Source organism: Poecilia mexicana, unplaced genomic scaffold, assembly GCF_051168715.1.
Source record: "Poecilia mexicana isolate PSO_F unplaced genomic scaffold, ASM5116871v1 scaffold_9, whole genome shotgun sequence".
In the NCBI taxonomy this organism is placed as follows: domain Eukaryota; kingdom Metazoa; phylum Chordata; class Actinopteri; order Cyprinodontiformes; family Poeciliidae; genus Poecilia; species Poecilia mexicana.
The window spans coordinates 6769797-6782638 of record NW_028263378.1 but is presented as its reverse complement, the minus strand read 5'-3'; the positions used below and the strand labels follow the sequence as shown (position 1 = coordinate 6782638).

Below are 12842 nucleotides of genomic sequence, written 5' to 3'. Positions count from 1 at the left end.
GTTGTATTTTCAGAAAACAGCCTTTTTTAGAGTTATTTACCAATGAATTAATTACGAAATTAGTTGACGATTACTTCAAAAATCGATTAATCACGATTAATCAACCCAAATGAAATTCTCAATGCTAATGCTGATGCTTGTCCTCCAGTCCTCTGTATGACCAGTACTGTAAGGACCACTACGCTGACGGCCACTGTGACCAGGGCTGCAACAACGCAGAGTGCGAGTGGGACGGCTTGGACTGCGCCAACAACATGCCTGAGAAGCTCGCCGTGGGCCAGCTGGTCGTGGTCGTCCACATCACCCCCGATCATCTCCTCAACAACTCCTTTGGCTTCCTGCGCGAGCTGAGCCGCGTCCTCCGAACCAACGTCATATTCAGGAAGGACACAAAGGGGGAGATGATGGTCTACCCGTACTACGGGAACGAACACGAGCTCAAGAAGTACAACGTCAAGCGTTCGGTGGACTCTTTGTCTGAGATTCCTGACAAGGTGCTGAGTGTGATGAGGAGGAGCCTAAATGACGTGGCAGGCGGCGGCATGAGAGCCAGGAGGGAGCTCGATCATGTGCAAGTCAAAGGGTGAGAAAACAGCTGTTTCTCACTTAGGAGGGAAACTTTTTTCACATTTTTTAACATTTTTGAGTATGAAAAATAATTTTTTATATACTTTAGCCTGTTATTCATCCATTCAATCCACTTCTTTAAAGGGGACCTATTATAAAAAATTCACATTGTGCATGTTTATATGCTACCATTTGGGTCTCTACTATTTTTAAAAACAATACAAGCACCTAGAAAAGCATCAAGCCATTTTTTGGCAATAAATTAATGTTTGTTAATTGTTCAGTCATATTGGACAGGCACTACACCACTGCCTATCAAACTAAACCAACCTGAGTTCCAGCATGTTTGGTCAGCTGGTTTTACCGCTGTACAATGGCTGCTGAAAAAAAAAAGAAGTATTTTGTTATTGACTTATCATTTGGAAACCACTTGCCGCATTCTTGTTGGTTGTGCAGGAGGCTCCACTTTTGCTTTTCAAAGATGTATGGTTGTACATTTGTGCATCTGTTTGCAGCTAATTTCATCCACGAGTGTAAATGTTGAGTTTACACTTGTTTACACAGCCAAATAAGCTGCCAGCAGCAGCTTATTTGGATTTAAAGTGACAAGAGACCTTAAAACAGCTCATACTGAAAGGAGCTCAAAATAGGCAGAACTGAGCAGACTAAAATCTCATCATTTAAGAATAATTTTGTTCAAAAATTGTAATGAACATGTTGTGTAAAGCCCACTGACCCATCCTAAACTTTTCAAAGAATCATAATAGGTCAACTTTAAGTTAAATTTAGCCCACACAAATTTTATTTCTCTGTTTTCTGTTTTGTCCTGAAGATCAATCGTCCACTTGGAGATGGACAACCGTCAGTGCTTCCAGCAGTCCAACGAATGCTTCCAGAGCTCCGATGACGCCGCTGCATTCCTCGGAGCTCTGGAGTCCAGCGGCAAACTGGATGTTCCCTTTACTATTGAAGCTGTTTACAGTGAGTATTATTCACTGAAATCTATGATCTATTGGTACAAGATCACAGGAATTTTTGTTTAGTAGGTGAAATTTAGGCAAGAAATTGACAAAAATAACAAAAAAACACAACTCTACCCCATCTGCATCAAATCTTTGTCAATGTGCGCTTATGCTACTGCAATAAAGATTGGACATATTTTAATTACTTTTACACGTTTTTATCAAATGTGCCAATAATGTAAGCAAATAATCAGAAAGACTTTTGCCAAGTATGTTTTCAACACAGTAAAAGAATACAGATATATATATATATATATATATATATATATATATATATATATATATATATATATATATATATATATATATATATATATATATATAATCCTCGTTTTTAATGTCATTGTGCTGAGTAGAGGTTATAATTATACAGTTTTAGAAGACATATTTGAAATTACATTAAACCCCCCTAAAGTTGCAGAAAATGCTACAAAATATGGAAAGAAACTATAAATTGTACATTTCTCTCAATAATTATTACATTAATTTAGCACAAATACTGCCTCATATCTCCTGATTTTAGTTGGCAATACATTTTGCAGTGGAGAATTTTATCAGGTAATTTATTATGACTATATTAATCTGATGTTGAATATATTACCAGATAAAATTTTCTACCACCATCCCCTCTTTTGATGTGGAAAATAAGCAATATTTTTCTATTAATCCCATCAAACTTTATTTAATCTTCACAGTTTAGGTTTGTTGCAGCAGCAGCTGCTGGATGGTTTCTTCCTTCAGTCTTTTTTTGGTCAGAAACTTTTCAATTTCTAGACTGAGTAGCAAAGCAACTTGATAAATTTAACTTTCAAATAATGTTTTCCTGAATTTCCTCTCTGTGGGAAAATAAAGGATATTTCTATCTTCTATCTGTCATTTTTAACTTATGTTTTACAATAATTATTGAAAAACAGACTTCATTAGTAAAAGAAAATGTAGTCCACTGTTTTCACTTTGAAAAACACCAAAGATGTCCTGGATTGTAAGGAAAATAAACCATTTAGTACTATTTTTCTAATTTTTAGTGCAAATCTTAGCACACTTGAAATTAGAGAAAACGAACTTTGCAACAATATATAGAAGCTTGTTTTTAGTAAATAATTAGTTAATATTGATGAAGAAATATTAGTTCCATTGCCACATTACTTCACTTATAATATGGAAAAAATAATCTGCCAATGGAACTAGAACTTTTTTATTTATTTTAAGAAATAATTGACTCAAAACAAGCTGCTGTATCTTGCTGAAAAGCTACTTCTGAGTTAGTTTTGTCTTATTTCAAGTGTACTAAGATATTTTCACTACAAACTAGAATAAAAATATTAGGAAAGATTTCGTGTTTTTGCAGCGTGGTGATAATATGATGTGTATTAAGTTAGAAAAAAACATGAAAAGTGAGTAAAATTGTGCATAAAGCAGAAATATATTTAGAAACAGGCTTTATGCTAACAGGGTCGGTAGCGGCCTGCGGTCGGATCCACAGAACTCTTTGATTGTGTATTTGTTATGCAGTGGTGAACAAATGCAATAGTAAATCTCATGGTCGAATCAATCAATCTCTTCCTCTGTGTGCAAATCCAATGGCTTCAGGCTCCAAAATGGTTAATTGCAGCAAATCAACTCATCCACACCCCCTTCGCTCACTTCATCAGGGCGTCTCTGGCTTCCTCTTTCTCAGACATGTGCACCTATACGTCCTCTGACAGCGAACTCACACACACGCACACACACGCCTTATCCCACATGGCGAGGGGCTGCTGCAACCTTCACCTCGCTGAATGTAATACCAGGACTTAATGTATCTCTGAGGGTTTAGGTTGGGGGAGTTTATCATTTCAAAATCGTTAGTGAAAAAAAAAAGAAGAGGAAAAATTGATCGGGAGTGTGCTAGAAGTTGGGAGTCTTTGTTATCTCGAAAATCCTAATAAATCCTTCGTCTTTACAGCTTAAACCGCGTGCAGTAATTTGAAGTTCATTAATCCCCTCCCTCTTTTTTTTTCTCTTAAAGAAGAAATGGTAAAGTTGTCTCTTGGTACCCTGAGTTGAAAAGGGAGAGAGGAGGTGGTGATGTTCTTTTCTTCCCTATTTTCTTTTTTATCCCGCCCCATCCCCTTTTTTTTATTTTTTTTTTTTTTGATGAAAAGTGGTTAGCTATTCTGATTATTACTGAATAGATAGAAGCTAGCTTTACAAGCAGCGAGGATCGTCAGTCGGTCCCTGGCTCTTGGTGCAATTTGGAGCGACGAAGAGCTGGACAGTCAGGACCTTCGCTCTTGACGATGTCGCCCCGTTTCCTGACAGGCGGCGTTGACCTGCAGCCGTCCGACGGACTCTACACCATGTATTTGGTGCTGGGCGGCGTCGGGATACTGGCCTTCCTGGGAGTGGGGATGGTGGCAGCCCGAAAGCGGCGCCACGAACACGGGCGCCTCTGGCTTCCCGAGGGTTTCAAGACCACGGAGACCAGCAAGAAGAAGAGACGGGAGCCCGTCGGAGAGGACTCAGTCGGACTGAAGTGAGTTTGTCCTGTTTTGGACGTTCGTATTTGGACAATTTTGAATTTCACAATAATCATAAGTGAGTCTGAGACAACTTAGATGATCATTAACCTTATCTGATAGAGAGGTGGGGTAGGAATTTAATCAATGGTTTGTTTTTTTGGCTTAAAAGCAGCAGATTAAGTGGATTTAACCTGAATTTTCTGCGTTCACACAGGCCACTGAAAAACACCTCTGATATTTCTCTGATGGACGACAACCCGAACGAATGGGGAGAGGACGAGCCTGCGGATGTGAAACGCTTCAAAGTAAGAAAGCATTCATAAACTCTTAAGTTGTTTAATATTTTTTATTAGAAATAGAATAAAATAGAAATATCATTAATTGTCCCACAATGGGGAAAATGATAGAATATGAAAACATATATAAAAACAGAAAAACTAATACAGTAAGAGCAAAAATTTCAACATGTAGTTATAAAATACATCATCCAATCAAGAGAAATTTGCAGCTGAATTAGATAATTTTAAAAATGTACAAAATGTGCATGCCTTTTTGAGCATTAAAATGTTATTTACAGTTAATGAAAGCTAAATAAAGTTGGACAGAAACCACCATGGATGGAAGCAGTTACTGGGTTTGTTACTGGGTTTGTTGGGAGCAGTGGTGGTTATTGTATGCCACAATTTCCCAAAGAAATATCTGGAAATGTTGAAAATAAAATTAATATGATCAAATTTTATCATGTGCTTGTAGGAAAACTTCAACATTTTGCTTCTTTTCTTAGTTTTAACTCCTGCTGCGTGATATTTTTTTGCAGCTTGACGAGCAGGCGGTGCTCGACGCCGACGACCAGACGGACCACCGCCAGTGGACCCAGCAGCACCTGGACGCTGCTGATCTGCGCATCCCCTCCATCGCTCCCACTCCCCCTCAGGGGGAGATCGAAAACGACTGCATGGATGTCAACGTGCGAGGGCCAGGTAATCAACATAATCAGTCTGTCGTATTTGTGATCTGGGAGGAAAAACTTATCAAAACTAGTTAAATAACATCCTCACTACATATTATTGTTTGGTTATCTTGTAAGATCCAGACATTAAATGTGTGAATTGTCTTTCCCTGAGTAACAAAAGAATGACATGTTTTCTAAATCCTGTGAAACTGTCAAAATTTTGACTGATTTCATGGGTTCACAAGGTAAAAAATGAGCAGAAATTTCTGAGCAGATTTTCAGTGTGTGTGTGGGTGTGTGTGTGCGTGCATGTGTGTGTGTGTGTGTGTGTGTGTGTGTGTGTGTGTGTGTAATTGTGCGTGAAAGAGCTGCTGAAGCCCCGCCATGTCCTCAGGGTAAAGGATCTTCTTCAAAGCAGCCAGTTGGAAGCCGAGCGCCTCGGGGAAAACACTGATTCCTGATCAGATTAATCATTTGACCAGTAATGGGACTCAGTTTTTATCTGTATTCAACATTATAATAACCAACAAGACCATCAAATGCAAAAAAAAAAAAAGAAACCTACCAGAATCCCTGAAGGAAACTTCAAAAAAAAAAAGAAAAATCAAAGAAGTTCATTTAACAACTTGAGAGCTCACTTTTTCTCTCCGTCATGGATCGATGCACTCGAATCGACCAAATCTGTGAGATCTTTGGCTCGCTTTTCTTTTGAAGAGGAGAAAACCTTTCCAAGTCATCTGCCTGAGCTGCCTCTCTCGGTTAGATATTAATGCTTGGTTTTATTGGAGGAGTCTGGCTTCAGCAAACCCCCGAAGCTCTGCTTTCCTTCTGAGGCTCCTCCTGTGCTGGCGCCTGCATCAGAATCCGCTCTTGAAAGAAAAAGCAATGATGATTCAACACAGGCATAAGTGTCAAATCCACATTCGATTTGTTTGTTGCTTTGTTTTGATCTGCTCAGGGCTTTGAAGTGGAGCACTCCTGTCTTTCTCCTGCACTCACTTGGCCCCTTTCAGAGTTGTGCTGACCGTGCAAATACAGGTTCAGCTTTTCATGCCTTTCTGCTTCCTCTCTCCTCAGATGGGTTCACCCCACTGATGATTGCATCCTGCAGTGGAGGAGGACTGGAAACGGGCAACAGCGAGGAAGAGGAGGACGCCTCTGCCAACGTCATCAACGACTTCATCTACCAGGGCGCTAACCTGCACAACCAGACCGACCGTACTGGCGAGACGGCTCTTCACTTGGCGGCTCGGTACGCCCGCTCTGACGCTGCCAAACGGCTGCTGGAGGCCAGCGCCGACGCCAACATCCAGGACAACATGGGCCGGACGCCGCTGCACGCCGCCGTGGCTGCTGATGCCCAGGGAGTCTTTCAGGTAGGCCGTTTGTCTCCATCAAGAGAGATTTAAGAGAGAAAATAATTCAGATTGTGTCATTGTTTTAAACACTGCAAAAACACAAAATCTTCCTGTTGTTATTAGTGAAATAATCTGCCAATGGAATAAGAACTTTTTAATCAATTTTAAGGAATTATTGGCTTAAATCAAGCTCCTGTAATTTGCTGAAAAGTTACTTCTGACTTACTTTTTTCTTCCTTGAAGTGTAATAAAATATTTGCACTGGAAAATAGACCAACATTAGATTTTGTGTTTTTGCACAAAAGTTATAATAGGAACTAAGGATGTTGGAAATTACTTAAAGGAGATATATCATTCAAAATTCACATGTTGTACATTTTTGTATTTCCATTTGGATGTAAACTGCTTCTAAAAACAACCCAAGTAATTAAAAAAACTACCCAGCCACTTTTTGACAGTAAGATAATATGTCTGGAAAATGAGCCATTTCAAAAACCCTCCAGATATAATGTCATAAACCAGCAGGAAATGCGCCTAGCAACCCCATTGGAGTGCCAGCCTGTCACCTAGCAACCCAAGATGAGCTCCAGCATGTTTGGTCAACTGGCTTTACTGCTGTATGCTATACAATGGCTGCTGGAAAATAATGAACATGTTTTGTATAGGTCATTGAGCCATCCTAACCTGTTGAAGGAAGCATAATCTGCTTTGTGTCTGCTTAGATTCTGATCAGGAACCGGGCCACAGATCTGGACGCCCGCATGCATGATGGCACCACACCCCTGATCTTGGCTGCCAGGCTGGCAGTGGAGGGCATGGTGGAGGAGCTCATCAACTGTCATGCAGATGTGAATGCCATCGACGACTTTGGTAAAAAAAAAATCAATAAATCAATAACTATATGTATTGTGATAGATAGCTGATCAAAATGTAAATGTCTGATTGAAAATTCAGTATTCTATATAAAGAATATTTGCTGAACTCTGATCCAGAACCGCACAGCATTCTGGGAGATGTAGGCAGAGGGAAGACTTTAGCCGCTCAACCTCTCACATTGGTAGAACCAAGTGACTGACTCATTCTTTGGTTGCCTAGCAACTCACTCTCCTTTGGTTACCTAGCAACAGCCTATTGAGCAACTGGCGCAGCAGCAGTTTAATATTTCACCACTGTGCCTCATCACTGTTTAATAAAAAAAACAACGCCGTTGAGTGAAAACTGTGGATATAACTGGAAAAGTCACCTCTCCAGTTTGGCAGTATTTCAGATAGAAAAAAACTAATCAATAATTATCAATATCGGCTGATATGAAATGCTTATATTGTGATAGGTTTTTCAGCCATACTGTCCAGCTCTGGTACCAGAGTAAAGGATTTTATCTGGAAAGGTCAGAGCGTTTAGATCCGTTTGCTCTCAACGGTTGAATAACTCTTGTTTTTTTCTTTTCAGGTAAATCAGCTCTACACTGGGCTGCAGCAGTAAATAATGTAGAGGCTGCTATTGTTCTGCTCAAGAATGGAGCCAACAAGGACATGCAAAACAACAAGGTTAAAAAATATTTAAACTCCTTCTCTTGATGTTTGCTATTGACCCTTTGCAGCTACGTCACCATATCACTCGAGGTGCCATGAGGGATGTAGGAGGTGAAAGACAGATTGAACAGAGCGACTGAGATTTACCCAAGATGTTTTTTCTTGTTCGAGTCGAGTTAATCTGTGAACGTAACACACCTGGTTGGGGCTCATAGACGGTGGTATTTACAAAAGTTGGAAATATCTAGCTTAGAAACCGACCCGTACCTCCTCCCTCCTGACCTTTTGATGAAATTACCGACTTTGCCTGAATTCAAACCGCATGATTTATATCACTATATCACTGCGTTTCCCCTTAAACCGGACCAGGATTAAAAATGTACTAAAGTCTAGATGCTTACCAGTCTTTTCTGTACATGCTAGGCTATATGATGGTGGGGTAATTTCTCCATGGTTACTAATGATTCAACGCTTACCTTCTCCATAAAGCAATATCATACTTACTTGTAAAGTATATGAACATTTGTTTCTTACCTTGTAAAAAAAATGTTAGCTGCAAATCCATGCAAATCCATTCTGGCTGACAGCCATTATGATTGACAGCTAGTATATTTCCTCATTAAACGTTGTACAATAAAATGACAAGTTTGGTTTGCATCCTTGTCTGTTTGTGTAGCTGAACGCACATTTTTAAAGAGAAATCTGCTAAATAGAAGCAATATTAGGGACCGTACAGGTTTTTTTGATGACCGTCATGGCATAGTGGGCCATGTTCTTGCTAAAGGCTGAATAGAAAAGTGTTCTTTCAGCGGCTACTGTCTCATTTAAGACTCTGTCTCCTTCATGCTTCAGGAGGAAACTCCTCTGTTCCTGGCTGCCAGAGAAGGAAGCTATGAAACCGCCAAGGTCTTATTGGATCACTTTGGGAACAGAGAAATAACAGACCACATGGACCGGCTCCCCAGGGACATCGCGCAGGAGCGGATGCACCACGATATCGTGAGGCTGCTGGACGAGTACAACCTGGTACGAAGCCCCCCCATGCACGGCGGCTCCCTGAGCAGCGCCCTGTCCTCCCCGCTCTGCTCACCCAGCGGGTTTCTGGGCGGCATGAAGCAGCCGCAGCCTCAAAGTCAAGGCCAAGGGAAGAAAACCCGCAAGCCCAGTCACAAGGGGATTGGCTGCAAAGACGGCAAAGACATGAAGGTGAAGAAGAAGAACTCTCAGGACGGGAAGTCCGGGACGCTCCTGGACAGCTCGGCTGTCCTGTCGCCTGTAGATTCACTGGAGTCTCCTCACGGTTACGTTTCTGATGTGGCGTCGCCGCCGATGATGACCTCCCCGTTCCAGCAGTCGCCGTCCGTGTCTCTGAACCACCTGCAGGGCATGGCGGACCCCCACCTGGCTGTGAACCACATGGTGATGCCCAACAAGCAGGAGCTGGCCCGAATGCAGTTTGACCCGCTGCCTCCCCGCCTCACCCACCTGCCGGTGTCCGGCCCGGCAGCACAGGGCGCCATGGGCGGCCAGTGCGACTGGCTGGCCAGGATGCACAGCGGCATGGGCCAGGCGGGGCAGTTCAACCCGCTGAGAGCGCCACCCGGAGGCCAAAGCGGCCTGCACCAGGGGATGATCGCAGCGCCGCTCCACAACGGCCACCCCAACTCCAGCCTGTCGCAGATGATGACTTACCAGGGCCTGCAGAACACCCGACTGGGCCCGCAGACCCACATGATGCAGCAGATGCAAAACCTGCAGCAGCTGCATCAGCAACACCAGAACTCTAACCCAACCAGCAGTCAGAACTTCATCAGCGGGGACCTCAGTTCCCCTGAGCTCCAGCAGGGGGCGGCCAACTCCAGCATGCCCATACACACCATCCTCCCTCAGGAGAGCCAGATCATGCCCAGCACCCAGTTTCTAACTCCTCCCTCCCAGCATAGCTACTCCGGCCCGATGGACAACACCCCCAACCATCAGGTCCAGGTGCCGGACCACCCGTTCCTGACCCCGTCCCCCGGATCCCCCGACCAGTGGTCCAGCTCGTCCCCCCACTCCAACATGTCCGACTGGTCAGAGGGCATTTCCAGCCCACCGACGAGCATGCAGTCCCAGATCGGCCACATATCAGAACAGTTCAAGTAGGAAGCTGAGAGTCTCCGCACCCCACAGGATGAGCTGCTGTATATAATTTTTATTTTGTATAAAAAAAAAAAGCACTCGAAAAAGGAAATCAAGCAAAGCTGTAATCGAGATGTAGGACTTTTATAAATTTTTCTACTAACAGCAACATATGTGCTTCATTTACTGTTATTTGTTTTTTTTTTATTTATTAAGGTTGTATTTATGCTTGTTTGACTGCAAAAACACAGAAACTCTTACCAAGTATTTTTGGTTTAGATTTTAGTTACAATATCTTATTACACTTGAAATAAGACAAAACTAACTTTCAAATAACTTTTCAGCAAAAAGGAACTTACTTTAAGTTAATATTTTGCATTATTGCTGAAAAATGACTAGTTCCCCTGCCATATTATTTAACTTGTAATATGGAAAAAATGTCTAATAATCGGCCAGTGGAACTAGTCATTTTCTTCAATATTGTTTATTGTTTAGGATCTGAATTAACTAAGCAGCTACTCTTCCTGAGATCCATCATATACATTAATTTAAAAAAAAAACTGTATATTTTAAGGTAGAAATGTTCTCTTTATTTCTGTAAAATTACTTCTAGGTTAGTTTTTTTCTCCTTTCAAATGTACTTAGATAATTGCACTAGAATTAAATTAAAAATAGCTGGTAATATTTTGTGTTTTCGCAGTGTTCCTGTCGTTCTGGGTCATACGCAGGACAGAGAAAGTCCTTTAGAGACACTTCTTTCTTTTAGAGTTTGTTTTCTGCAGCATACACACTGGGTATTTATTTCCCTAAACATTCTTAGTCTTTGTCCTTTTTATTCTGTTTATATTTTGTATAATCCTGTTTATAATAAAAATTGTGATTAAGCTAGAGCACATTTTAAGTTTCAGTGTTATTTCAGTTTGAAAGTGTGAAGAGATTCCTGTGAAGGCATCCAAAACATCCAGTAAATCGTAGTGACGCTCTCTAGAGTTTTGTACATTTTGTTAAATCGACGAGGCAGCGATACGCTGTTCCTTTAAAGTTTGCATTATTATGTTTTCTTGTGGTGGGGAGGTGACATGTTGTACGGCCATCTTGGAGATTGGCGGTTAACTGACGCAGGCCTGAGTTGTTGTGAGTCCTGTGGTTTTTGGAGAACTGGCCTGTTGGCCACGATGTTTGTTGTTGTCCAGAGGGAACGGGAAAATGTATTTCCTTCTCCCTCCGATTAGTTTGAGCCTATGGCTGTGTTCTTTCTTCTGTAAATATGCTTTGCATTTCCCTCATAAGCAAGATTTTGTTTAAGAAATCTTAAGTCTTCAGCATGCATCGAATTGATCCTGCACTGTTCAAAACTCTCTAAAATGTAAAACAGATCAGATTATATATTTTCTATTTTTCTGGCCCAAAGGCACAAATCAATTTGAAGTATACACAAATGAATGAAATATATTGTTAGGTATTGTTTTCACAAAAATGAAGAAAAAATACATAAACATTGAGGTTTTATAAATTTATATTTATTTACTGTTCTGTGACACAAAACCTCACTGAGATAACCTTTTATGTACGTGCGGAAATGTTTTTTTAAGCACTGCCAACTAAGTTCTCAGTTGTATCCACTTAAATATTATGTGAGATGCATTCTGTTTTGATTTTTGAAATATTATTAGGAAAAAGGAATATGTTAGGTTGTGGTAGCATTTTTATATTTGTTTGCTTCCTTTGTAAAGTTATCATGCGCATTAAATGTATTTCTGCTGTTTATTTTCATTCTGTATAAAGGTTACCTGCTATAATAAAGGACACGTTGGTGTCTTAATCTCATGAGAACGGCTCTTTTGTTCACTAAACGCTATATTATCGAATATTTGAGATTAATTTTGTCTTTAAGTAACAGCAAAATAATTTAAGCATCTTTTAGCCTGTCTCCATCTAGTGGTGGAGTTGAGTAACGTTCCTATTTATGCATCACAACAGGCTAAAACGCTGTAGTACTCTGAAGTTTATGCCAGCTACAATTAACTAATCAAAGGAAAGATTTAGCAATGTTGCAACCCATCTTTATTCACGAATATTGTGTAAGGTTAAGATCCTAAAGAGAACTAACTTTAGTGCTATTTGCTACATTTTTAAAGTTTTATTTTGCTCTAAATACATGGCAGATAACAAGCCTGCTTTTTTAAATATTATTTTATTTTGTTCATTTCATAGACAGACACGACAGATCAAGACAATCTAATATCTGCATCAACAGTCAGAAATTTGCTAGAAAAATTAAGGAAATTTTCAGATTAATTTAAGAAATTCTTGAGAAAAAACTTGCATATTTCTGAGTTTTGAAAGTAGAAAATGTTTGACTTTTAATTATTCCAAAAGATTTTCGACCTCTGAAACTCAGAAATTTCCATGTTTTTTTCTAGAAAATTACTGAGATTAATCTAAAATTTGCAGAGTTTTTAGTGGAAATTTACACCTATATGGCCCTTTTTCTCCATTGCAGCACAAGTTTCATATAAAACGTGTATATTCTGGAAAATATGAGGGGGGTTTTAAAGCAGATTTTTGACTTTTGGAACTCAAAAAATCCCAAGTTTTTTTTTTCCAGAATAGGTCTGAAATTATTCTAAATATCTTGGAATTTTTCTGTCACATTTTTGACTATTCAAACTCTGAAATTTCCAGTTTTTACCTATAGAAAATCTTTTAAATTTATCTAAAAATTTTCATTTCTCACTTTCCGATCTAAAATTTAAAATAAAGAGCCAATAAAACCTGGGGGAAAAGAA

The 12842-nt window shown here is 40.1% G+C and overlaps 1 protein-coding gene across 2 annotated transcripts in view; it reads left to right on the top strand.

Moving 5' to 3' along the window:
• Positions 1-11880, top strand: part of notch1b (notch receptor 1b) — a 51087-nt gene extending 39207 nt beyond the window's left edge. For both annotated transcript variants that reach the window (XM_014996955.2, XM_088008683.1), the window contains exons 26-34: positions 149-583; positions 1400-1548; positions 3891-4104; positions 4305-4395; positions 4908-5070; positions 6120-6418; positions 7123-7270; positions 7850-7947; positions 8785-11880. In XM_014996955.2, coding sequence (XP_014852441.2) covers positions 149-583; positions 1400-1548; positions 3891-4104; positions 4305-4395; positions 4908-5070; positions 6120-6418; positions 7123-7270; positions 7850-7947; positions 8785-10077 — 2890 coding nt within the window. In that variant the 3' untranslated portion in view covers positions 10078-11880. The remainder of the gene's footprint in view (positions 1-148; positions 584-1399; positions 1549-3890; positions 4105-4304; positions 4396-4907; positions 5071-6119; positions 6419-7122; positions 7271-7849; positions 7948-8784) is intronic.
• The last annotated feature ends 962 nt before the right edge of the window (positions 11881-12842 follow it).